This window comes from Betta splendens, chromosome 7, assembly GCF_900634795.4.
Source record: "Betta splendens chromosome 7, fBetSpl5.4, whole genome shotgun sequence".
Taxonomy (NCBI): Eukaryota; Metazoa; Chordata; class Actinopteri; order Anabantiformes; family Osphronemidae; genus Betta; species Betta splendens.
The window spans coordinates 4435982-4463359 of NC_040887.2; the positions used below are offsets into that span (position 1 = coordinate 4435982).

Genomic DNA, 27378 nt, shown 5'->3' on the forward strand with positions numbered 1-27378 from the left:
AATAGAAAATGACTGACATTTTAAATGCTAATGCTAATTAGCTTAAATGCTAATGAAAAGAACATTAATAGGTGATATAATCCACTAAGTGCCTGTAATTACAGAAGCCCTTCATAGAATTATATCCACAATGTAATATGATGTACACACTTTTTAGTACCCATCTTAATAATCTATCTAACTTTACATAGATATGTTTAATTTGTGCCTTTTTAAAGATTCATTTGAAGGTATAGGAGAAGCCACGAGCACAGGGGAGGAAAAGGGGATGTGCAGAGACAGGGCTGCTGCTCTCTACTGCCTCGATGTGTGAGCTCGACTGCCCCCTGGCAGATGCACCTGTCACTGCATTGGCATTTTATCAGCAAGAAAAACCACTCCCTGCAACAGAACAACCCAGAAAAACAGGTAATGGTCAACGTATCTTACATATTTTGCCATACACACCCCATTACATGAAGTGTTTTGGTGTCATTAGATGCATTAAATGATCTACAATAAATAAAAGTATGCTGTGTTCAAACAAGGTACATAAAGAGTAGCCTTTCAAAAACTGAACTAAAACTATAATAATTTCTGGTCTCTAAACATTACAGCAAAAAAACTGACAGCATCCTTCAATATTTGTCTTTTAAAAGCCTACAGTAAACAGTATACTATACCCAATACCAGTTTGTGAGTGGCGTGCAAATGTTGAATAAAGATTACACATGCATTGAGAGCTCCTTCAATCTGAGTACAAACCAATATGTCAACTCCACATGAGGGGTGATACATGCTCAGAACTTCAGCCATAAGAGACTTGGATCCCTAAAGGTGAAGCTTAATGGTGACAATGGGCAGGAGTGCCCATGGCACACAGGCAGTGAGGTAAATGTATAACAAAACCCAACATGTAAAGGAAAACAGAGTTGCTGGACAGTATGTCTTCGTGGCAATCCATTTTACACAAAGCCTGCATTGCCACTGCTACGCTAGCTGCAATGTAGTACGGTTAGCTGTGCTGTTAAACTACCCTCTGTCACAAACACATGCTGTGTGACCAAACTGCAAAGTAGCCCAACAACACTGTTGCTGTGGAAAGAGATACTGCATTACAGTACCTGAGCCCATCTAAAGGTGGCAGCACAGGCCCTGAAACCAGGCCTGAGAGCTGTGATAACTGGCAGGAAGCAGCTTTAATGTGTCAACGCTACCCATCAGCACCAGAGACAACTATCGATGGGTGTACAGTAACTTTGGCGAATGGAGCTAGTAAACTCACGCTATACATATATTATACACGCCATGCATATGACCAGCACGTGTCAGACACTTACGTTGGTATTGTAACTTGCTGAGCAGAGCTTTGAGCTCGGCGACACACGGGTGATAATACTAAAGTCGAAGCTGCAGATGAACATGCGTCACTGAATCCATTTCACAGGGCTTCAGGTCCACTCGCTGCACAATGACATCACTCAACCGTGACCACTGGAGCACAACCAGAATCTGAGGCTATTCAAATTAATTAACAAATGACCTTAGATTAAAGGGTGTGCTGTAGATCAGACAATAAGGGCATTTATCATCTCAATGGACAGGAATATTTATACATCATGTCTTTAAACAATTTCTCTCTCCTGCGGCGCGCTGACAAGCCTTTTTTATATAGACGTTAATTTAAAAAATGGCTACTTTTGGATTGAAATGCTTTTGGCTATAAAAGTGTCACCGGATGGGTTTTCTATTTGGGCAGAAAATTTTCAAAGTGACAACAAGGCAACCAAGCATCCTGTCAGACCGCTGTCTGATAAAGTGTGAAATAACCACGGGAACCGATAGTATTTTCTTTTATTTCAACAGCACATATACTATATCTGAAGCATCACAAGACGAGTTCACCTCAAGGTTTGCTAATACAGTCCCATGGACAGGGGATAAATCCTCGGTAGGCTACAAAAAGCCGATCAATAAAGAAAGCATGTAAACAAACCACAGTGGAAATGAAGTTGCAATGGATTAGGAGTGGGATAGTGAGGTTGACCAGCAGTGCTTCCAATAATCCACAGGGAGGTAGGGAGGAAAAATAAAGGGCAGAAAGCCAAGGGGACCGTCAGAGTGAGTGCAAATGAGGAGAGAGATATGCAGGGCCATGAAGGAGAGAAAGGAGCGGAGGAAGAGGGAGAGTATGCGTGAGAGAGGAAAAAACGCTAGTGTAGAAGTGATTTATGTCAGTTGTATAATTTTCTACAACACTGCGCCCCCCTCTTCCCTATGGCTCTCCTTTGCTCCCCCATATTCCACCCTCCCACCAGGGTGTGCTCCTCCTCGCTGTCACACCAAGGAGCAGTCCCTGGCCACACCATCCAGTCATTAAGATTCTGCCGTGATTTGACTGCAGCACTTCGCAAATGGAAGACTGGACATAATTTCCCTAAAATGCTGTTTTTTATCACCTATTTCCCCTTCATCAGCTTGCCGCACACGATTGATAGCTGATGGCACCTCTGACAACTTAACGTTTTTATGGCTAGATTTATGGGCTATCTGCTCCTCTCCTTTTACAGCTCAAACTCTGTAAAAATGCTTATTTCTCAGATAAGGAGAGGGAGTGTGGAATGGTATCACACCCACCTAAATGTATGTATGACAGAGAAGGGCCCACCTCACTGCATTGCAGTCCAGCTCCCAAAGCTTTATGGCTACTCAGAGACTGAAATTACCTCTGCATAGGACCATGGAATAGATAATACCTTTCACGTTTTCGATGGCATACCACCCAACTCCCATCACCTTCTTAGCAGCCAACACCTGCTGTTATGTTTCCAAACGATAAAGAAACGCTTAATATCATAGCAAAAGACAGTTTATTAATAATATTTGTATTTTTATATTTCATGAGAAGCTTTTGTGTAATTTTTCTTGTGCACTGTTAGCAAGTACACGCAGTCCTGTTGATAATTAGAAAGGTGTTTGAAAGAAATGGCGTGGGAGGTGGATGCTGCTCTCATGTTAAGACAAGTTTGGTGAAATGCAGTGACGTTAAAATATAAGTTTTGATGGCAGTGAGCACTTGAATTCCTAACTGGAAACTGTAGTTAAGTACATGTATTCATCTGCATTTGTTGATGCAAGAAATTGGTTTTAGGTGTACTGGGAGCCCACTGGGCTTACTGGCTGCAGTATAAGTGCAGCTACTGCAGGTTCTCCTCCCCTCCTGGTCAGATTTACAGCCAGAACAGGCTCCCAGTTAGCCCTCTCCTCTCTTGCACTGATGAGCATGGCAGATCCCGGACAGACACCCTGGGGACTGGAGTGTGAACAGGAATGGGGGAGGGGAGCAAAGAGAGGAAGAGAAAAAGATAGGATGAGTAGGAGGAAGAAAATGAAGGAATGAGTCTGATGAGATCAGTGATTCATAGACACCCAGGAGGACACACCCTGGAATGGGATAATACCACACATCTTTTAACTACACTGGCCCATAATTCATTAGGGTTACCAAGACTATGAGGAACACCTTAGGAAAGAAACCCAGAAGCCATTTATGTTGTTAGATGCAGCCCAGGGGGAGACTAATATTAAAGGCTACACTGTGCTTACTGTTAGTGGAAAGAACCAATCTGTTGGGTAGTGAACAGAAAATATGTGATGTCACAAACTGTACCTTTTTATTTCTGGATACCTTCTCTCCTGCATAAATTAAAACTTTGATGTCGTCTCTCTAAACGACATGGACCTTTAAAAAATATTTGTACAAACATCTAAGTAAAATATTAATGAAAAAGTGAAGCAAATTGATTAAATTCAAGTTTGCAGTTGCTCAATTAAATTCAGTGTATGCTGAGCATACATACAGCATTTCTCATTAGGCCCAAAGCAGACGTCCGTTAAGTCTTAACTAAACAGCTCAACTTACTATGATTATAAATATATATTCGTTGTAATATTATATTCCACAGATTTTTAAATGTAAGGTAAAATAATCAGCACCTGGGAGGTCCTACATTGCTATGACACAGCGGTTTATCATAACCTTCATGACTAAATTTCAATAGTAAAATTGTAAACATCCGATGTTTTGCAGCTATTATTGAAAATCCAGGTAACCTGACTTCACTACGGTAGAAAACGTCATGTAAATATATTTTCATAGATACCAATTGGTCACATTTGGAAATGTGGTCTCTTCTAAAAGGCCACAAACTGGGTTAGCCATTGAAAAGTGGTCTCCTTCTGATTAAGCAATCACATTGCAACTATCGGCTGCCCAGTATTCATAAATCACTTCAACCATACATGGCATTTGATTAGAACCCATTAGCAATGAGCAACAGTGTGTGTATGACGTTTATGCCGGGAAGCATGTGCATGTCTCTAATCTCACATTTTCCATGGTCTGCTCTTTAGGATGTTGCTCATTAGTGTGAATATTAATGTGACCAGAAAAGGGGAAGGAGCAAAGAAAAATGTAAAAGGAATTTGGAAGAGCATTTTAAAAGGGGCCATTTCATCAGAATCGTTATTTTTTTGCGGTTCTCTGAAGGCTCGTAACCAGCGGTCTATGAAGAGAGACATGCCGCAGAGGGGCTTAATTTAAAACCAGAAAGGTCACTGCACTAAGAAAGGTCCTCTGCTCAGCCAAAAATATAAAATGAGGAAAAGAAAAAGAAAGCAGCAGGGGAGGAGGAGTGGGCCAAGAAAAAGCGCAAAATGAAAGGAGATCAGAGGATGCCGATTGGGACGGGGGAACCAAGGCAGGAGGAAACACGTTCAAATAATTTGGAAAGACAGTGTTATGGAAGGGAGTGCAAAAATGGAAAAGCGCTGAGGAAAAGCGAAAAACCGAGAGCATAATGAACCGGGCTGCAACTGAACTGGAACAAGTCTAGCATCAAAACAGATGCAAGCGCTCTCTGTTTACTTTAACAGTGTTTTTGCAAGTAATTTATTGTAATGGCCAACAATTTCAGCAAAAAAACAACATTCATGCACAGTGAAGAATTGCCAATCTGTCGAACAATCTGTGTTGGCAGAAACACAACCCTCCCCAAGCCTTTGCTGAATTGGGCTTCACATGCCCGGTAGTGGACCAGAGCACTAATGGTCAGATGGGAAATTACTTTTGCCATATGCAACTCTGCATAAAATAGATACAACTTTGAAAACTTATTTTCCCCTCTACTTGCCAGTAAGTGAGAATGTGATGCATGTAATGTTTTGGGCTTGGCCATGGTAACAATAATCTGACTTTGTAGTAATGGCGTTCCCATCCCTCTATTCCTACCTATCTACACTATCTATTTTCTGCAATCTTCAATCACGGGTTTATCTATCAGCTCACTTTAATTGTCCACTGGGTTTTTGACTGCAGCACATTACATAAAAGCACACAGGAGCCCCATGGCAGCAGCACGACAGCCGCTGATGTAAAGCCTCACGTATTGCACAGATAAGACGGGTTCAATTTTAATGTTGCTAGCACACCGAGACGCACCAGGCTTACTTGTAAAACAGAATGCCCCCTTTGCTTGTAAACGCAGCAGCCCAAGAGAAGGGAAGGGAAGGGATGGGGGATGGGCGGGCTGAGGTGCGGTTGAATTAAAGGGAGCAGAGGAATTCCACTTGTCCAACTCCTGCAATCCATCCAGCGGATCAATTTCCTCACTCAAATTTCCAATCCATTCCCCATCTCTTTTAAAAACTAATACACAATTCCAATCACAACTGCAATAAACCATATCTTGTAAAAGGTCATAGTGTGACCTCTGATTTTTCTAAATTGGATGCTGGTTGGCCCACTTTCCTTTGAAATATTGCCCAAGCTGATATAAAAACCCATAACCCTAACCCAGTGCACAAACATCAAAACACCCTCATCCAGGCCATCAGTCGTTGTTCATTTGGATGTGACAAGTGTCACGGAACAAAGTACAACAAAAATATTAGTTGTCGACTGAGGAAAACAGGAAGTGTAAAATTAAAGGTGCACAGCGGCGCAGGAATAATTTAGGCAGATGTGTGTGTGTGTGTGTGTGTGTGTGTGTGTGTGTGTGTGTGTGTGTGTGTGTGTGTGTGTGTGTGTGTGTGTGTGTAAATGCGTGCATGCCACAGGCGCCATGCCGTCATGTATAGGGATAGCTCTCCTGCAGCCAGTCGAGGGAACTGATCAGATGGACGATCAAACACTAATCATTCCCTCACGGCCCATACCGAGTAAAGCTGTCATTAATTTTGCGGAATTACATCAAATCTGAGACATTCTTTATGTGGCCCACGGCCCGCAGACAGTTATACGACAGGGACTGCTGCGCTAAGCAGATGGGGCAGCTTGGCCGTGCATACTAAATACCACCGTCCCCCATTTCTCCATCTCCACCCTCCCTACACTCTGCCCTCCTTCCAGGCACTATGGCTCCTGATCCCTCATTCTTTGTTTTACGCCACTATAATGCATTTCCTTTAATATGTGGTCACTGATTCCATCACTAACGCCACAATCTTACACATGATTTAGCCGTGAAATGCTTTAGTGCAAACACATCAATAGACACAAATTGCACTGATTTGCATTTTAAAAGTTTTAGTCTTTACACATTCATCTCATATGATGTGGAAATTAATAATTTCCTGAAGTAAATCTTTATGCCAGTAAACTATTAGATCTTTACTGTTCGTTTCTTGATCGCTTGAACAGTTTCCCTGCCTATACACAACAGAAGGTCATAATCTCGTTTGGGGTTTCCTTGACAACTGATTACTGCTGAAGGCAAGTTGCAATTTATGACTAGTGACACATACCTGCCATTCCCTTTGAATGAGACATGTGGTAAGCTATATTCAGACAGACCACCTCAGGTAATAAAACGGCAGTAGCACTTAGGGGCTGCACCATTTTCTTATATTAAGAGGAATTCCAAGCCAGGCTGGCACAATTCAGAGTACAAAAAATTACATTTGTACTAGTACTTGCGATAAAAAAATTTGTTCTACATCCAAGAAACAAACAACATGCCAACACTTTTGTGCCAGAACAGGTTAAATTGTTTTCTCTTGCTGAAAGGTGTGGGGAGTATGAGAATAGCACATTTTACACCTTCCAGAGATAAAGGGACTGAGGTGTGACGGTGTGCATCTATGTGCATGTGCTGGGGTGGGGAGTGTTATAACAGAGGAGCCATAACAGCAGGCAGTCAGGTCAAGATCAAGCAGTTTCATGGACAATCCTCTTTCGGTGTTGCCTCATTTAGGGTGAAGCCTCACATTCCTACTGCACAACTATCTTCTAATTTTACACCACGCTGACGCTTCAAAGTCAAGGCTATCTGAGGACTGTAATAATGCTTCCTGTACAAAGCAAAAACAGTTCCATAAAATTAAAAGCCTGCAGGCATCAGAGTATGGCATTGTATCTATTTATCTTTATATAAAATTTGAATGTTTTGGAAGCTACAGTCTCAGTAAAATCTAATTTCGTACTTAAATGTGTTTATTTCCCAATATCCTAGCCTGAAACATGCAAGTAAACAAATCCCACTGAATAAGCTGGTCCTCATTGCAGAGCAATTTATTTAATTATCACATTGCATAGAGAACCACTACCCCCTGCACTACTTTGCTCACACAGGCACAGCACACTATTAATCCACTTAAACGCAATTTATAGGGTCTAAGCATTGACTGTCCATTGGCATAAAATTACATGAAGCGTCCTTATAGTGTCTTCAACAGACCAAATTAGCCAAACTGGACTTACTAATTGAGGAGGAGTAAAGTACTGTGTGACTGGATTGACTCAGTAATGAGCACAGATAAATAAGCAGGCCAGGCAGTATAAGAACATCAATAACTATAATAGGATGGACATTATTTAAGCTGTACTTGCTAAGGCATGATAACTTAGGGTCTTAAATCTTAACTTCAGTTTCCACAGAGGATCAGATTTTTTGTGGCTGCTCACAGACAACTGCCTTGTAAGCCGTGCACTGCAATTAGGTCTCATTAAATCTGAATTGTTTAAGACAGCGTTTGAATAAACAAATATTTTGTTTTGACAAAATTGTGACATTTAGAGTTTGAGCACTTTGCATTTTTGCATCTAATGCAGTGGCCTAATACATCGATATATAATGTTTATCTGTCAGTTTTCCCACATTGTGCGGGTGAAGAGCAAATTCAGCACTTGTACATATAGAATATAGAATATAGAATGAGGTTTGCGTTTAACAAGTTCAAAGCAGTGTTTTCAAGATGGTATACTGCCATCTGCTGTCTGGAGCAATAACAGGATGGCAGACACAGCTGCAGTACATACTCCATGTCAGTGAAGACTCTCATTCACCCAGGTGAGGTGCTCATCCATAGTTGCTAGGTGGGGAAGCATTTCCACTCTAAAGAAAGAAGATGCTGTTACTCAGCTTTCAAACATATTACATGGCCCTGTGGCACTTACTTGATTACACATTTCATAAACTGACATAAGTGGAAGGTAAAAAAACAAACAAAAAAAAAAACGAATTTCCTAATGTTAAACATGCACTTGTTAAAAAACCTGGGTACATCCAATGATATGCAAAATTGCGCATGACAGCAGCAATGCAGTGCGGAATACTTACAGTACAATTCTTTGCAGGCTAATATAAATAAAACAAAAAAAATTACCAATGATTTGAATGTGCACAGAGACTCTCAAGATGACAACATGCAGGGGGCTGGGTCCAGTGACCTGAAGCCTAATGCACTAGCAAGACCATTAATTATTCTCACCTCCACCTTAACTGCTGGATTATTGCATTATATATCAGCATATCTGAAAGATAAGCCATGGCACTCTGACATATTTCTCGCAGTCCAAATGCCATGAACTTCCAGATAATTTCACATGGATGACTGAGGATCTTTAAATACATCTGTCGCTCTCAAAAAAAGTATTATTCAAAAATCCTTAGATACATTAATTGTCAAGTTGTTTAATGATGTGGAGTCCATTTTTTGTATAAAATTAAGAGTTGACAAAAGTTAAATGTGTTAGGGACAATTTATTTGAGAGAGAAAAACTTTGTTCGTGGATTTTTGAAGAACTGTATCCTGTGTAATTAAAAACAAAAAGCATTTATAGGGAAGTCAATGACAATATAGACTGACAACATATTATTCCTAAACGTAAGTCTTGGAATGAGCATCAAACTCAAACTACACATGCAAACACACTGAGACCAGAGGAAGCTGGGCTTTATTCGTATCGTCACTGTAATTCAATTTCTAATTTAACGTACTGATGAGAAAACATTTGCAAGCGCCTTTTTATCACGTGACCCGCCGCTGGTTATTTCGGATGCATCAAAGACGTGTTTGTTTCTACAGGTCCTTTTACCTTAACGCTGTCATTCTGAAATTAGGAACTCAGTGCTTTGTCATCGTTAAAAAAATAAGTTAAAATCAAAAAAATACAAGGGCTACTGACGGAGTAGTCATATTACGTCCAGTGCGACTTTCCAACATGGGGGTTGTAGTCCAAACTGACGTTCTGAAGCGTTGTTTAACCGACACCGCGAACTTCAACTCCCAACATTCCGCGGCGGAAGTGGAGCTGTCATGCTTGTGTTGTGCTCTGGTTTTTTGTTATTGTTTGGGGTTAGTGGAGCAACAAAGCCCGAGGAGGAAAGCACGTTTTATCGCACACGGTTCTTCGTTTTTCTCGCGGACAGTGACTCCAGTAGCCAGCACCGGTAACATCTGTTTGGGCCGTTTACGGAAAAGTGACGGCGATTCAGGTAAGTCAGACACGGGACTGTGGAGAAAATGTGCGCAGATGTCTTTTGTAGGCTTCTTGCCGTCTCATCCGACACGTACGCACTTCACAAGAATCTACGATCCTCGTTAATCACTGCAGATCAAGGTCTACGTATAAAAGCTGAATACACCATTGTCTTTCCAGCTTGCGTCGACGTGTATGTCACATTGTTTTCATGACATGTGCTACAGTTGGGCCTCAAGCCTTATGCTGTGTAATATGAATCCTCAGGGAGCTACTGTGCATTTAGAAACTCTATAAAATGCTCTTTAAGTCACTGTATTGTACTATGAACGTGTTTTCCTCTTTCCTCAGTTAAGGACGACGCTTTTCTATATTCAACTTTTAAACCTATAATTATGTTGGAGTGAGGCTGTTAGAGCACATCCACAAAGTACATTCAACTAAAGCCTCATGAGTTGTTTTCGACTTCCTTCAGCGTTATGTTTTCTTTCTGTTCTCACTTGTTGGGGAAAAGGCATATTTTTGCCAGGACAGTGAGTTTAGCAGATTGTTACATATTTGACATACTGCAGTTAAGGAACACAATTCTAGATAAACACTTTTACAAATCAATTTTTATCTGCAGGCAGAGATTCCTTAAACTTCACAGAGTATTTCAAGGCGTAACCTGAGCCCCTCAGATGCCAGAGGCCCATAGGCTTCAGAGACCATGTTTACACGTGATGGTGTACAATGGCATTTACTTTTTTTTTTTTTCTGAGGATGACTTAAATAGCCCCAGTGACAGTGGGTCACGTGTCATGCCCCTAAAAGGTTTTGCTGTCAGTGATGTTTAGTTCACAAGGAATAACTACATAAAAAGGTTATGGCAAAAATATCATTGTCTCAAAGGATTCCTGATGTTACATTCCTATTCTGAAACATATCAGAATGAAAGTTTCTGTCAATAGTGATGACAGTGATACAAATGTGAATTCAGTTCTCATTGTGGTTTGTTAGATAATATGTATTAAACCAAAATACTTCTGTTGTTTTGTTAAGACACAATTTCAGGTTTAGTGAATTCCTGCTCACTGTTTATTACCTTCATTAGGTAGGCTTACTCAATCAGAAGCTGAAAGACTTCAATTCATTTTGTCCTCCTTTACTTCACTTTCCTGAGATCACATAAAAGTGAATTACCAGCTTGTGGTTGATGGAACACAATAAATTAAGTAAAAAGCTGTGGGTGAAGCAGGTAAACAGTTTAAAACTACTGACCTAACTAAGCCAGACTCACTCTGTGGTATCCCTTTATCAAGGGTATACCGATCCAGGATATCGTCTTACACACAGTAATTATCTTGCACAATTAGCTTACTCTAGCATGCAAGATGAATGTGAACTCAAAAACAGTTAACTCAAGTTTGTACATTGTGTTTTAATTCTTCCTGCAAAACAGCCCGTCTTTGTTTTGTGTTGCCATGGACAAGGCCAGCGGGGTGGAGTTTAGAAATGTGGGTTGCAGTTACTTCCCTCAGAGCAGAGTCGATTGCCACTACACACTGACCTCAGACCACAAGTGGGCCAGCAGTGACTGGATAGGGCTCTTCAAGGTATTGTTTACCTAATGGCTATTACAAAAATTAAGTGAATAAATGTATACCTCCCTTTTAAAAAGTATAAAAAAAAAGCATGAGCATGTTGTCTTCTTCAGGTTGGATGGTCATCAGTAAAGGACTACCATACCTTTGTCTGGGCCTTGACTCCGGCAGACTATCAAGAGGGCGCAGACGTCAACTGTTGTGTTCATTTCCAGGGTACTTGAGTAGTTGGTTCCTAGTTTTATTTAATTCCTCCCACAGTGTGCCAAAATCTATACAATACAGTACTTATATATGCACATAAAACCTTCAGCAGGGGATTGATGTTTCTGTAAACTTAATGGGTGTGTTGTACAAAGAACTAGTAACTGCAAACAATGTTGGTCATTCTTATCTGAATTTTGACAAAGAAAATCTCTTGTTTAGAAGACAAATCTTAAATAACTCCACATATACTTCGTGACAACTTGAATGATTCTGTTAATGTGCACAAGTTTTAGCAATGAGAAAAAAACCTGCTGACATCCATTAGTCATAAGCTAATGCAGTATTCATTTTATCTGTGTTAGCGGATAAGCGTGATTCACGTTGAGGAGCACATAGGCAGCAGGTGTAGTACTGACCCCATACAGTGATTCATCACTAACCTAAGGTTACAGTCACATATTCTTTATCAAAACAAGAGCAGTGGAAGAGAGTCTACAGAAACCATGGATGGTTCCTTATCACTAGAGATACAGTAATTTAAAAAAAAAAGGTTACCTGCACTGTGACCCATTCTGGTGCTGCAAGTTTCAGCACAGCTCATAAACTTAGTTGTACGCTTGTCTAATCTGTTTTCTATCTCCCCTTTTATCACATGTGCTGTAAACAGATATCTAAAGTAAATCCCTCTGAACATGATGCTATGACCTGTGTGAGAAACAGATGCTAGATTAGCGCTTACTTTATGGGCAGGCTGAAGTCATAAGACTGTGACTGGGTGCTCTGTGGTGAGGCAGGAAGTAGAACATCAGTCCCTGGAAATATAAAAGTTAACAAATGATTATTGCAATTGTGAAAATGAAATAAAAGGCAAAATTACATCAATTACAAAAAATACTAGCATAAAAATAGTTCCCCATTAGCATAATGCTGCTTTAACTGATAGAAAGCAGAAGTGCTAAACAGGATGTTTTCATGAGAGCAATGCATGCAACAGGCTAGTTCTAGACTTTATACAAAAACCCAAGATGTGCATCAATCCCTGGAAGCAGCAGAAGCTATATTGTTATTATTAGAACTAGCAGCTAACTCTTAACTGACACAAACACCTGGGACCTGTGAATGCTAGCTAACATTAGCTGCCGCGTGCTAGCTGCTTTCTGAGCGCGCTAGCTAGCGCTACCTATTACACTGAACAAAGACAAAACTCAATAGTTTCACTCAACCACCAGTTACATAAAAAGCCCAAACTCAAAAACGTGTCAATTTCTGTAAAACTGCTAGAAGCTCCTGAAACGCTCACTTTGCTCAACTTCAACAGCAGCAACCTGCAGCAACCTGCCATTAGCTTGACCTGTGTGCGGCCTGTTGCCGTGTCCCTCCTACATCAAATAATCGCTGCTCATTAACATATTTAATCTAACATATGTAATCTAAATATAATAAAAATGAGAACATTTTTGCAAAGCTATAATAGGAGTCTAACTTAGCTGTTTAAAACTTAAACGCATTCCTAGGAAACTCATAATAACGTTAAGTTTAAAATAAGGTCAGTTTGATTCACCTGAGCCACAGGAAGCTCCTTCTGACAGTTGGCCGGATGTTAAATAGCGTTGCACTAGTCACGTGTATAGGATGCAAAATCATAAAACAACTTTATAAATGTCGTTGTATTAAAATAACACGTTTACATAATATAAAACATGCATTCTAAGCTGCTGTTTTATAAACAGCAAAATGTCTGTTTCATTAGGTTTTATTGTGACCTTAATTGAGGATTAGGAAGACAGTACTAAATGATGACAAGCCTCGTTTGAACCACACAATTAATTTTATTATAATTGTTTTTAATAATCTTTTTTTTATATCATTTCTAGCCTCCTATCTGCCCAAGCCCAGCTCACAAGAATATGAGTTTGTATATATCGATGCCAAGGGGGGCGTGTGCTCCTGCAGCTCAAAATTCACTTTTTGTGCTCCGAAGCCGCTGGAGGACCTGGTGACCCTTGAGGAGGAGTCCCATGGAGAAGAAGCATGCACAGACATGCTGCTGGTAATACCCAGGGCAGAGCTGCTGCAGGTGAGACATTAAACAATTAGCTTGTTAGGGAGTATTCTTCAACTCTGCTAATGTAATGAGTTGTGATGAAACGCACGAGGGATGATTTGTTGCCTGCTTCTTCCTGTCTCTAGAGCCGACTGCAGGAATGTCTGCGAGAGCGGGCTGAGCTGTTGCATGTGCAGGAGGCTGCAAACAGGCAAAGGGCAAAGGAGAGAGAGGAGTACAAGAGGGCGAGCGAGGCCTGGGACAGACAACGTAAAGCTCTGGAAAAGAACGCCACCAGGCTGCAGGATGAACTGAACCTGAGTCAGGAGAAGATCAGAGAGATGGAGCAAGTACACAAGGTTGTTATACTCATACTTTACTACAACCGTGTTATATTTCTGCACTGTTCTTTACACATGTTCCCCAACTCTCTGGTTTAAAGCACAAGACTCCTTCCAATATTTAAAATAGTAGTAATTTAATCAGATTAAGTGATGGTGTATTATTAAAGTAGGTTAAATAACATCATGAAACAATAAAGGTCCCCATAAAAATTCTAAATGCCTTTGATCCATCAGGAGGAACAGGCCTTAGGAAAATCACTAGCCCAGGAGAAAATGTCTCTGTTGGATATCATGGAGGCGAGTACGGTGCGAATCACAGAACTGGAGGAGGACATCAAAACCCTGAGTCAACGGACTGTGGAAAGAGAGACAGAGCTGGAGAGGTCCAATGTTTTACTTGTTTGTATTACTCCTACTCTCTTGGTTTTACAAGTGGGTTTTCATCACAAATCAATGTGTTCAGGTTGAAGGAAAAAGCCAAGAGGGCAGGAGCTCAGAGGAAGGAGGAGGACAATGAGAGAAAGAATCTACAGGTCACACTTCAGATGAAACATATAAGAAAACACGCATCTGTTCTGCTTGCCTTTTTTCCATCTTCATCTCGTTGCTGTTTCGCCTTTCGTAGATCAAGTTGGAACAGACGGAGGGTGAACTCAGGAGTCTGTCGAAGGAGTTCCAGGGCCTGAGGACGTCCTTAGCTCAGAGGGACACCAGTGTCCTGCAGCTTCAAAACACAATTACCACACTTACTCAGAAACTCACCATCGCCCACAGGAAGGAGGTCAGTGCTTCCTCTGGAAATGAAACAGGGATGGGCTTGAAAGGCAGACTGCAAACTGATTGACAGGCTCGTAGATACAGCTGCAGCGCTAGAGGCTAACAAACAATGACGTAACCATCTGCACACTCTTGTTTACCAAGTGACTGGAGACATATTTGTACCTGACAGCAGAATTTATTATTGGTAAACACATTGAATGAGTTATTAGATGTAGAAGGTTGTTTTCTACTGTTTTAAATAATGCCTGTATGCCAGCTTTTGCCCTCTGGCAGGCACCTGCTGGAGTCCCACAGGAAAAATAACATGCTTCTACATTATTCCAGGACCTTCATTATGTAGAGGAAAATCATCTGTAGGTACAGACATTTAGTCAGCTTATGCAGTCTTGTTAATTTATGATCAGGCGGAGAGCGAGGCAACAATGAAGGAGATGCGGAGCCTGCGGGAGCGTCTCAACGCAAATGAGCGAGCTGCAGAGAGCTTGAAGAGTGATCTGAGTGCCATGGTGGCCCAGAGGGACCAAGGGCAGGCTGAACTGCATCAGGCTCGCCTGCAGGCTGCCCAGCTCACGCTCCAGCTTGCAGACTCCAGTCTGGCCCTTAGAGAAGGAAGAGCCCACTGGGCGCAAGAGAGGCAGAGTCTGCAGCGCAAGTCTGAGGTACCGCCTGGATGCACATATAAGATCAAATAAAAGTATTTGGGCAATTTTATGTACTTGCACGATTTTTGTTACTAAACGTGTGCCACCTTAACAGAATAGCCACGAGCAGCTGGAGAAGCTCAACACAGAGATGCAGAGGGTGGAGGAGAGGCTGCAGGAGGAGAGGATGGAGAGAGTGAAGCTGGAGGTTGAGCTTGGAAGAGAAAAGGATTGTAACAGGGTAAGAAAGCTGCGTTATTAGTTTACACCCATGTGACAGATGTTGAGTTGTCAATGTACCCAAATACACAAAACCCACGTTTCACCTTTTTCACGTCAGAAGTACAAGGCTGCTGAAAAGACAGACTTGGATCTGATGCACTGTAGTTATAGTGGGTGCGTGTTATTGTGATGGCTGACCTGCAGGTTCAACTGAGTGAGACCCGTCGGGAGCTTCAGGAGCTGAAGTCTAGTGTGAGGGTGGCTCAAAAAGAGAAGGAGCAGCTACATGCAGAGAAGCAGGTCAGAAATACTGCTTGAACAGGACATAACTTGTAAAATATTATATTATATTATATTATATTATATTATATTATATTATATTATATTATATTATATTATATTATATTATATTATATTATATTATATTATATTATATTATATTATATTATGACGGTATATATTGGCATCCTAAATGTCACAGATGTAATATGTAGTATACACAAATATACAGATATTGTAAATGTCCCATTTGTTGCGAATCTTCTATGTTGTTGTCTTCTTATTTGTTATTGTGCAATATAAATTGTTTATAGTGCAATATAAACCTGTGGATTTCAGGACAGCCAGCGCTTCTGCTGTTAAAGTGCCTTCTTTTTTTTGGTTATTGTTGTTGTTGGCCACTCACACTTACATTTATTCGTTACTGAAAGTGTGGATGTTCAGTGTTTGTTTTTGTTGTTAGTTTTTTTAAAATGGGGTTTAACTTAACTTTAAAATCACAGAATAGACAACCAATCTGTCATCTGAAAAAAATCAAGCAAATGTTTACTGTGCGATAATAATAATATTTATACCGTATCAAATACGTTTGTGTATTTACTGTATAAGCACTTTATGTGGCTTGGCTTGAAGAAGTGAGATATCATGTGGGTTATGAGGGTGATGGCAGCTGAAACCATGATGAAAATCCTGCCCCGGTGTGTGATACGATATATACGGTTACGGTTATATTTCTCCACTACAGGAGTTGATTGAGTATATCTGTCAGCTGGAGCAGAAGATGGGAACCAGTGCCAAGTGGAGTTCTGCTCCGATTGCCTCTACAGGTGAATGGAGCCCCACATTAATCTACTGTCCCCGCCACAGATGTGAACAATAACAGTGTTAACCGTCACTCAACACTAAGCGTTGTGTAGATGGTTCAGGCCTGTGTCTGCGGCTGATGACCGGCTCCTTCTTCTATTCTCCAGGGCTCCCTGACGGTGCGTTATCGGACTCCGAGGATGAAAATCCGGAGGCCTTGCAGCCCCCCCGCCCGCCTAGACCTCTGGGCCACTACAGCCTGTGTGAGCAGGGCCAGCCGGACGCCTTGCTCCTGGGCACCCCCCCCGCCTCCCCCCGGGAGGTGGAGCGGAGGCGGGTGGTGATCAACCAGCCGGCCCCGCTCTCCTCGCCACACCAGGCCGGAGCCGGAGCCGGAGCCGACACTCTGCCGCACAGTTCCGACTCGGTGAGAGGCGTTATCTGAGCCGCGCCATAACTGTGTGATAGTGAAAATGAGTTACGCCGTCACGCCGATAGTCATGCACGCCCGTTTAACATGGGCCGTAGATTGTTTGACAAAGACATTATCTCCTAGAGGCAATTAGGCCACCGGCCTCCAAGTTATTAAACTGTAATCGCTGCTGGACAGATATGTGTAAAGTGTCTGTGTGGGTTTTAGGAGGAAGAATCAGACCCACTTGACTGTTCAAGGCGCAGCTCTGGGGAGGAAACGGCACTTTTGCTGCCTGAACACACGGACGCTGTTCTCAGGTAAAACCTCATGCACTTAATTAAGTCAGTTAAAGAAGAACATTTATGGTGTATTTTATTGTTTATTGGCATGTTTACTTTAGTAAATTGAATAATTAAAAGTCACTATTGTGACTTAACGCAGGTCTCTTCATGTTGCACTGGCTGCTTTGAAACTCCAGCACTGCTTCATATTAAAAGAGCTCCTGTCTTGATTTGTGTACAACCGCACTCTCCAGAGTAATTAGCGACCGCAGCTGCCGCATGAAGGCAGCGGAGCGAGACGTGTCGTATGTCCTCCCCAAGACGAGTGTTGAGGAGGGGAAGCATGAAGCGTGTCAGCAGCGTCGTGAAGCACCTGGGTGGACGCGCCCGCATTCGGCCACTTTCCCCTTTTCTGCACTCACACCGACGCGTTTCATGGATCCGAAGCTCGCACGCTCGCACGCACGCGAGCGGTTATTTACGGCGACGGGGTGAATATGGCTCCGAGATAGAAGTTTTGAATATGTGGTCGTAAAAGAAGTTAAGGCGTGGGGGGGGGGACATGGGAGGGGCGACATGGGAGGACAAGGGGACAGATAAGTTGACAGCAGGCCGTAGCAATGATTTACCTGACGGGTGTTCCAGAGCCACGGGCCAATTTTCAGCATCATTAAAGCCTTCGCTGTCGCACTCGTCCGCTGCTTCAGCCTCAACCTCCTCTTTCAAGCAGAATGTGGGGTTTTCGCAGGCTTTTCATGCACACGCTCTCTGCTTTGTGTCCTTTTCCGCAGCGATCTGGCCGACACGTCGCTGTGGTAACCAGCAGGGGTCCAGCCTCGGCTGCCAGCAGCGCCTCCAGGTTCCTTCCACTGCCCATCACACATTTGTATATATGACATATATCCCACAACGTTCTAATATGCAAGTGGCACCGTACCTGCTATAACCCTCTTGTTTCCTCCTTTCCACTGTCCACGCGTTAACACCCGCGCCGTTTAGCTGTTAGCGTTTGGGTTCCGGTGTGCGGTTCCAGGTCAACACCATGTTTATGGCGGACATAAGACTTGTGCATAGCTCGAAACGGTGGACTTTTAAGCGCGGGTCCTGCCATCGGAGAGATCTCGGGCCGCGGCGGCAGGATTTCTGTTAAATCACTGCTACATCAAAAGCTTTACGACGGATGTTATGTCGTTTTTTATGACGTCTGTGATTAGGAGTCATGACAGGCACCATAATTATGATGTTTTGTGTAGGCCCAGCTCCACTGAAAATCACGGCAAAACTCCTGTTCCTGCATTAAATTCTCCACTGCAGCACCAGTCGCGGCAACATAAATGATACAGCGTCGTGCTAGAATTATACTGCGGTAATATAGGGCTATGACATCATATTTCTCCTCCATTCACACAAAGCTGAGATTTGATATGCACTTTCTCGCTCGTGTTAGCAGTTGATTGTTGGGATGCAGATCCTGTAAAGAAGATTTAGCGACGCGGGGGCTTTTCTAAGACGGACAAGTGGTTGAATGAATGAGATTATTGAACAGATTGTGTTTAAAGTTTATTAAGATAGATAGACAGATGCAGATTTCTACTTTAGCAGCTGAATATTATCGTTATTATTAAATGAATGCTCGTAAGCCTTTCACTATAGCTCAGCTGCAGATTTTACTTGTTAATTATTGTGGATTTCCATAATTATCGGAATGAAATGTTAATTTACTATCCGGCCATTTGGCTGTTTAGCATCGATCTTTATTAGAGTTTCTATCGTACAGACGTCTCACACCGCACTCATGCCGTTCTAAATTGGTGCCTAAAATAATAAAAACAGAGTCAAAGAAAAGCAACTTTATAGGCCTTTCATCATGACGTGTAGCTGAGTGGTGATATACTGCCTACTAAAATCTGCTGCCTACCTTTTAATCAATACTGTATACATTTTTTATGACTTTCTATTTATAATTAACTTGAGTTATGCTGCAATTAATCTACATTGGGGTTAAGTTTGAAATAGCTGTTTGGATTTCACACAATTGTTTGTGTAACGTGTGAGGATAGTTCCCATGCATGGCTCAGAAAGTTCGCTAGACACTTTGATGCTTGATTATATCTGCTGCATTTGCACCAAGTTTTTACCAGAGTTTTTAGCCGAGACTTTACGATTCGTCTGTCGTGTCCTTCCGTCCATATTTGTAACTGTTTGTACTGCGTGTCTTTTTGCCTTCTGCGTTCAAACGCTCAGTCTGTGGAGGTTAATAAAACGATATTGGTGCTAGGAAACGATACCAGCACGTGGAGAGAATGCAGATCAAACCGGAAATGGACTCTTGTGACGAAGGCGTGTGGAAGTGTCTGTCTGTGTCTGTCTGAATATTCCATGTTGACTCTCCAACTACAGAGCGCTTCGAGGAGCGCGGAATCCTTTCCCAGAGAAGAGCACACTACGGACCGCGTGTCCTCCATAGCCCGTGTTTTTGGTTGTAATCTGACTTTATGTCTTAGGGAAGTTGTTTTTTTTTGTCGTTCCGCTGAGAGCTCTGCAGCGAGTGCTCCTTGTTAGGACACTGGCTCACTTTGCAATAAAGCTCCGGTGGTTATGGTTTGTTTTGGAGCTCTGTGTGAGCGCTCTCCCACATGACGCCGCTCTGTGTTTTTCAGTCATGTTAACAGGGCTTTGGGTGGGGTTCTGTACAATAAAAATGACGTGTTTATCCATTATTGTGTCTAATGTGTCTTCTTGTGGCCAAAGATCACAGCAATATTTTGGTCTTCGCATGACATTTCACTGGTAATTAACTGTGCCATTACTTTTGACTGGACTATACAGCCCATGTTCCCGTCTGGCTCGTTGCCTGTTTTAGTCCCTCGTCCTGGACTTTCTCTCCCCTCACCTTCGGCTCTCCCACAGTCCACCCGCAGGGCTGACCTCCTCGCCATCGTCATCCTGGCAGTCTCCTGCTCCCTCTTTCAAGCCTACCACACTCCCTCCATCTTAAGTCTGGGGTGACGATAGCTAATTATAAAATCAATGACGCCGGGCTGCCTAGTTTACAGCCTCCTCTAAAACCTTAACTGGGAAATCACTGTGGGATTGATGACTCCCTCACTCTTTATCTCTTTTAATTAGAAATGTAAAAGATATGAAGACCCAGAGGCCAGAACACATCTCCCAGCTTTTATGACCCTGATGCCTGCCTTCCCCAGCCTTGCTTCCTCTACCTGGCCTTGTTTATTTCCTTTCCTCCATTCTCACTCTTGTCACAGATACCTTCCCCGTTTCCTCCTGGCTTTCTCCATTACCCTTTCTTTAAGATCGCCTCCCTGCTCCTCCGCTCACGGAGGAAGGTGTTAAATTTACGGTCTTTGCACTTGAAAACGTTGCTCACCTTCTCCTCACCTCTCCTCTGCTCCCTCGGCTGACTCCCAGCCCTCCAGGGATTCATTGCATATGTAACAAATGAGGAACGTGTCCTTTTTGTCTGTTTTAACCTGAGCAGCCGACACACGGTAAATGATGTGCTGTTTCACATTATGACCCCGATCCCAGCGTTGCGCGTTCAGCGTATGACATTTACACATTTCATACCTGTGTATGGCTTCATTGCACTGCGATCGCACGCGCCTCCATCACACGCGGAGCCAAGGGCCTCCGTCCCTAACCGCTGCCAGGAGCGCCTGGGTTCACTGAGCTTCATGCTGCCCATCACTCTCCGAGGACCCGCAGCCTCTGCTCGCTGCCGCGTGGCGGCTGCTGCAGCTCCTTCGTGTTCGGGACAGATTCAGCAGATGTGCCGCACACTCGCTCGCGCCGGGTTTAAAAATTCTAATGAAATTCTGTGCTATGCTGCAGTTATGACCCACTTTTATGGATTCTTTACTATTTTTGTGAATAATTGATGTCCTCTGGCTGCACGAATATTACAAGGGAGATTTTTCCCTAGCTTTTATAGATTCATTGTACAGTCAGACCTTTTTTCTAGGGGCCTTTTTTTTACATATTTTCATCATTTTTTAATTTCCAGTGAAGCCTTCTTACCTCAGGTAATGAGATAATCAAGTATCACTCACATGGAAGGAGGAGTATATAGAAAACCTGCCCGGCTCCTTTAAATCCCCCCACCCTCAGGTTCCCATGGCAACGTGTTCCTGGGGCTCAATATATGAGGCCATTTGATTGTTCCTTGTAAAATAGTGTATAATGTATGGACCTTATTTTAATTCCAGCCTGGCATTATTGATCTGTCTTTAATGATAGTTAATTAAAGCAATCATATAATTGATAGAATCTCATCTCTGTTTATCACCCTCCTCTGATTCTCTGTCTCTCGCTCTCTCTTTTAATAAAATCAGGGTGAGGCATTAGCATCCCTCACTGACGAAACGAGACGTGTTTACTATCAGTGGCCCTCTATCTGTATATCTGGAGGAGACGACCACGTCAGTGACATTGATATAGCCAAGGTAGGGTCAAAGGGTTTCACTTCTGTATAAGTCTGTTTTTTTTTTCAGTTCATGTGGTTCGCAGGTCTATGTTACTTTGACAAATGTGTTTAACGCTCTGATGTCTGAATGTACTTTGCATCCACTACAGTATTTCCTCTTCAGATAGAATCTAAACTGGATCATTTACTCATTCTTCAGGTGAGATTGTCTTGATCATCTTCACTGGCCGATCTGTGTGACACGATCTTTTGCATTTGTCCCGTTTTGGTTTTGATTCTTTTGTAATGACAGATTTACATTTAAACTTCTAAACCACTTTCGGTGTTCGGCAAAACTAAGAGAGACTTTAACTGTGAGGGTTTTTTATGCTGACAGGTGCACAGAGGAGATCCTAGAAACAGACCTTTATCTGATGTCCTTGTTCAGCAGGAGACTGTGATATATAAGCCTCTGCACCTACAGCTCTCCATGACCCAACAGACCCTGATGTCATCGCCCATGAGCAACGAATGCTGCATAGAGCTCACTCGTGGTGCAAGAGCTCCCTCTACTGACGCATTTACAGCAAAACTGATCACAAGACACCCGTGCAAGATGAAATACAAATCAAAACAAGTCCAGTAATCTCACAAAATTAGTTTATTGTGCCTCTTACTGTTTATATGGCTTTTGTATGACAAGGGTTGACATGAACAGAGAGTAGACAACACCTTGGCCACACAGAAAAACAAAAACTAAACAATGCATTCTCAAAGTTCTGCCTGCATCACCATCATTACCATCATGACAGGCTGGCAGAGAGAGAGAAAGGATGAGGTCATCACACAAGGTCTTTGCGTGACAGCACCGTAATGAGGACATTCACCCAATGGCTGAAAAAGCATTCACATTGACACAAGCGCACGCGCGCACACACACACACACACACACACAAACTTAAAATGAGGGGACTTGCCCATTTTCAAAAGATGGGACGTCCCACTGCTACAGAAGGAACGTTCGTATTGCTTCAAAGAGAGAACGAGAAGGAAAAAATAAACCCTCAATGCTGTGGATCAGCTGCGCTCTCCCAGCTGATCGCCTGCTGAGACATTTTGGCAATAAAGAAACGATACATGAGAGCACGTAATCCTCCGCGGTTCCTTTACAGAGAAGTGAAGCTATACACAAGAAGACAGGCCCAGATAATGGCTTTTGGGGTGAGAAGGCGCGTTCGCCGCGTGCACGCCAGCGCGGGCGCCGCTACGGGAGCGTCACGCTGGCGTCCATGCTGGTTTCCAGACTCATCACCTTTTATGTACACGCAGAGGGGTCGAGCTGATCCAAGAAAAAAACAAACAAAAAAACTGAGTCAAGAATACACACATAAATATTGCCTGTTTCTAGCGTGCCAGAAAGCAGCTAGGGTTTGGTCCTTACTGAAAAGCCCTGAGTCTGATTCCAAAATGTCTTCCTTAAGAATTCCTGCCCTTGACGCGCACGTGTCTCATTTGATCATTGTGTGGATGCATAATGTGTATTTGTCATCAGGGAGCGCGCTAGGGTTGATTGTGTCCAACGTCACCAGCTTGGGCGCGGATGCAGAGATGCAGACTCACAGAAGTGCTACATTAGACGGTCAAGTGTTAATCTCTGCGTGGGAACTGGACGCTGTGAAGGCGGTCTGGTCTCTGCTGAGGTTGTGGCCAGGGGTCACGCTCCTCTCCTACCTTTGGCACAAAGACACTTGCCACAATGTCGACTGCCGTGAGAGCTATGCAGAATAATGCCAATTCCCTGACAACAGAAACTGATGAAGTTACTGCGACATGACGACAGTCCTCTGGGTTGATTATCACTGACATCCACTGCAACAAGCACCAGCTACTGTAGTAGCTGGTGAGGAAGACTCGGACAGTTCTGATTACCCTTCTTTCCCCCTGAATTTCTTCTCAGAACAGCTCTTCAAAGAGAAAACTCAATTATAGGATTCATATATAAAACCAGAATAACGAATAAAGACAAAATATAATGGTATATAGATATGTATGGACGTATTCATAAATTGGAAAGAAGAAAAAACTGGGAAGAAAAATATTCAAAAAGCAATAACCACAAAAACAAAGGATTACTTGATTTGGTTTTGCCCTGTACTCTTGCTTTCTGTTGATAAATGTGCTGAACTCCATCGGGATCAACTGCTCAATCACGTGGTCGTGTCGCTTCCCCTGCTTCGATATCAACACCAATAGTTTTGTCAAAGAGGTTTTGTTCTTTATTGTCGCACTAACTTCCCTCTCGGCTGCACCTTCACCTTTCTGTCGTTCACTCGTCATGGACCGTGCGGCCTGCAAGGCTCTGCTGTGCTCCGACCGCGGAGGAACCGCTGTGCAGTAAGGAAACGGGGGGGGGGGGTTGTGCGGCATGTTTTTGTGTGTATGGTCGTGTGTGAGTAAACCAGTATATGCATGAGTGTGTATATGTAGGAAACGCTCTGTTCACTGCGCCCTCCCTGCGAGGCCCTTCCTGGGTCCCTCCCCTCCATCCAGAGCCCCCCAGGCCTCCCCCTCACTGTCCGAGCCCCTGTCCCTCTCTTCGTCCCCGGCGTCATCCTCGTCATCCTCGTCCTCTTCCTCCGGGGACGGCTCGCTGCCGTTCTCGGCGGCCCAGCTGTCGTCCTCGTCCTCGGCTTCCTGCTTCAGGACCAGGGCCGGCGCCGGGGGCGGCGGCGGAGGCGGGGGCGGCGGGCTCTCGTTGCTCTCGGTTTGGTCGTCGAACGCCTCGGGGTTCTCCAGCATCTCCCTGATCAGCGGGGGCATTGGCCCTGGGATCTCCATCTTCAGAGTGATGGCTCTCTCCGCACCTGAAACCAAGAAGCAGCAGCGCGGCATGTTTAATGCCATGTAAACACACACGATCACACAAGTGTCTGTTGATACGGACCCTTGGTGCTGATGCCCCTGAGGTCAGTGATCTTCATCAGCATGCGAGGGAACATGTGGGGCTTGTTGGGGCGCCGGCGGCGGGCGTAGATTTTCAGAGCCTCCAGCAGAGGCTCTTGTAGCTTATCCACCTTCTGCGGCTCCTCCAGATCCATGCGGTCTGTGGAGCAACGCAACGTCAGTCATTGTACCATGAACCCCCACCGAGCCACACGTGTGCTCCTCACAGCCCGTGCTGCAGTACCTCCACAGATGAGGCAGATGGCGCTGAGGAGGCCGGTCTCCGTGTCGTCCATCTCCAGGGGCAGCAGCTGTCCGGCGAAGGCGAACACCAGGTCCGTGAGCGGCCCGAAGCCGGCGTTGTGCATCTGCGTCCGGTTCAGAGTCAGGCCATCGGAGAACGTCATAGTGTCCTGTTCTGGGGTGTAGCGGGTGCAGATCCTCAGCATCTGCGATGGAGGAGGTGATGCAAAAGTGAAACAACAACACTACAGTCTGCAGTCGCTATAGAAAGTACATCTGCTTCACATTTATAGTACATAAAGCTACTAGGGTGCTGTTACACGGTTTCACCGCCAGGTGTCAGTATTCCCCCATTTCAGACTACCATGTTTGTCTCTTGTGATTTATCTATCAGAGCAGACAGATGAGGAGAACGAGGCCCGTGACTTGATGAGAGGAGGAAATAACTGCTCGGACTCACCAGAATGTCCAGGCAGGCCGACTTAAGCAGAGTGATCTGGTCAGCGATGGTGAGGCTGGTGAAGCCCGGGAGCCGCTTGGCAAATTCCACAATCTTGATGATGCATTTGGTGGAGAGCTCGCTGAACTTGTCCCAAAGGCCCAGATCCAGCTGCACACGGTGGTCCGAGCTGGAATTCTGACAACGCACACACACACAGGCACAGTTCAGCGTGACGCAACCCTGTTCGCATCAAGAACAAGGGTGTCCGGCCTCACAACACATTTACACATTACATCAATCAAGGGGGGAAAAAATCCATTTACATGTTACATCAATCATTGACAGGCCACACAGATGGCTTAATGGGGAACTGAATAGGTTAGGACACCACTATGTTGGGAAAGCTACGGTGAATTTGCGTCTTTGATTGCAATTTCGGAGCCTTCTGTGACGGCAGAGCTCGATCACGTTGCCACACAGTGTGTGTGTGTGTGTGTGTGTGTGTGCGCGCGCGTGTGTGTGTGTCTCTTACGGTGGTGTATTTGCCCAACTGGCACAATGATGGGAAAGTTTCTTGATGAGCTTTGCTGACTTTGTTGACCAACTCCTCAAGTTCTCCGCTGAGCTCATAGCTTTCTGGAAGAACCACCTCCTCCTTCACGTCCTTCTTCTTCTTGTTTCGGTCATTGCGCACGGCTACAAACAAGACAAAAATAAAAACAATCGCTAGAAAGACGATTCGCTGCTATTTCATAAACAGCCCTGCCTTCACACAATGCGCTGCTTCTCTGTCTGGGATCACATGCTCAGGCATCCAGCAGTCATGCTCAGTGTCTTTCACTACTTGCCAAGGACAAAGTGTTCACCCGTGGAAACCAGAGCTCGGCCGCCACCGAGGTTGCTCTTAACAGTATTAGCATGTTTCCTTTAGCGCGGCGCGGACGCCGGCTATCTTTTCCTTATCATGTGCTCTCTTCCTCGTCCATCTAACTATCCACTTGACCGGTGCACACCAGCCGCTCGTGCACTCTCCCTCTCGGCCTCCCCTCCCTCCCCCTCCCTTACTTTCCTTCCTCTCAGGATATCCAGTAATAGCAGAGGCACAATGTGATCCCAGTCTCAACACACATCCCACACAAACATTACACCCACATACATGTCCCGCGGGCTCGGCGGCGGGCAAGGAGCTGCCACTTCCACACGGGCGTCCGCGTGCAACGTGAAATGGGGCTAAAGCTGCATCTTTGATTTTGCACAGCAGCGCGATTCCCGTCGCCATCATCGACTTTGGCCAAATTCGAGTTGTTTTATGCCTGCTCGCCGTCATGAATGAGGCCAGTGTGCGGCGGCCGGAGGGCGAGGCTTTGCGGTGAAACAGGAAGTGGGAATGGTTTTGTGGAGTGATTAGTCATGTGATTGGTGGCGTGCCCGGCCTCGCCTCCGTCGCCACCGCTGGCCCGTTCGTGCTGCGCCGCTGCCTCGCTGCTGCATAGTTTCCCACCGTTCACTGCTGAGGACGAGTACATCGAGTAGGCGATGGCAGTTCACACCGTGTGAAAATTAAAAATCACATCTGGGGCCAAGAGAAAGTAAAATATCCTGCCCAGCGTCCCTGACGCCGTTGGAAAACAAGTGAGGACTGTGTGAGTGAGCGCAGGCGTTCAGGATGCGAGGCTCTGTATCGCTCACCTTCCTTGGACATGCCGACCTCGAAGCACTTCTGCAGCCTGCAGTACTGGCAGCGGTTGCGTGTGACCTTGTTAATCTGACAGTTCTTGTCCCGGTGGCAGGTGTACACCATGTTCTTCTGGATGCTGCGGCGGAAGAAGCCCTGGAGCATCAGGAAGCAGCAGACAAAAGGGGAGAAGCTGCGTGTTATGGTCAAGTCATCGAATCAAGGATGAGATATCGAACTGCTTCTCTCACGTGACCTCATTTAACATTTCACTTTCCTTTCACTTATAATTCGAATGACTTTAACATTATAA

The 27378-nt window shown here is 44.1% G+C and overlaps 3 protein-coding genes across 12 annotated transcripts in view; 1 reads left to right on the forward strand and 2 right to left on the reverse strand.

Annotated features, from left to right (window-relative positions):
• The window catches only part of hoxc12a (homeobox C12a), a 49210-nt gene extending 36071 nt beyond the window's left edge, over nt 1–13139 (reverse strand). For 3 of the 5 annotated variants that reach the window (XM_055510257.1, XM_055510256.1, XM_041071440.2), the window contains exons 1-2: nt 12830–13031; nt 12269–12341 (exon numbers count right to left, since the gene is read on the reverse strand). The gene's annotated coding sequence lies outside the window, so the exon portion shown is untranslated. Of the gene's footprint in view, nt 1–12268; nt 12342–12829; nt 13041–13090 lie in introns of those variants that run through there. The other 2 variants (XM_055510255.1, XM_055510259.1) reach the window with 2 other exon arrangements.
• On the forward strand, nt 233–22726 carry calcoco1a (calcium binding and coiled-coil domain 1a). 4 transcript variants are annotated; one of them, XR_003786375.3, is made up of 18 exons: nt 9560–9755; nt 11181–11334; nt 11436–11538; nt 13404–13606; nt 13720–13932; nt 14152–14300; nt 14381–14450; nt 14543–14698; nt 15102–15356; nt 15454–15579; nt 15765–15860; nt 16585–16666; nt 16811–17070; nt 17284–17375; nt 18131–18198; nt 21692–21802; nt 21933–21982; nt 22160–22726. XR_003786375.3 is itself a non-coding variant. In XM_055510250.1 (16 exons), the coding sequence occupies exons 2-15, from the start codon at nt 11203–11205 to the stop codon at nt 18156–18158; spliced, it is 1965 nt and encodes a 654-aa protein (XP_055366225.1). In that variant the 5' UTR covers nt 9560–9755; nt 11181–11202; the 3' UTR covers nt 18159–18198; nt 19740–20059. The 4 variants fall into 4 exon arrangements, 3 of the variants coding, with proteins under 3 accessions (XP_055366224.1, XP_055366225.1, XP_029011366.1); XM_055510250.1 differs by lacking the exons at nt 21692–21802; nt 21933–21982; nt 22160–22726 and adding an exon at nt 19740–20059; XM_055510249.1 differs by lacking the exons at nt 9560–9755; nt 21692–21802; nt 21933–21982; nt 22160–22726 and adding an exon at nt 233–408 and having other exon boundaries at nt 18131–20059.
• Nucleotides 22406–27378, reverse strand: part of rarga (retinoic acid receptor gamma a) — a 38419-nt gene continuing 33446 nt past the window's right edge. For all 3 annotated transcript variants that reach the window (XM_029155537.3, XM_029155536.3, XM_029155539.3), the window contains 6 exons: nt 27080–27221; nt 25923–26086; nt 25409–25585; nt 24950–25154; nt 24707–24865; nt 22406–24626 (listed from right to left, as the gene is read on the reverse strand). In XM_029155537.3, the coding sequence (XP_029011370.1) occupies nt 24262–24626; nt 24707–24865; nt 24950–25154; nt 25409–25585; nt 25923–26086; nt 27080–27221 (1212 nt within the window). In that variant the 3' untranslated portion in view covers nt 22406–24261. The remainder of the gene's footprint in view (nt 24627–24706; nt 24866–24949; nt 25155–25408; nt 25586–25922; nt 26087–27079; nt 27222–27378) is intronic.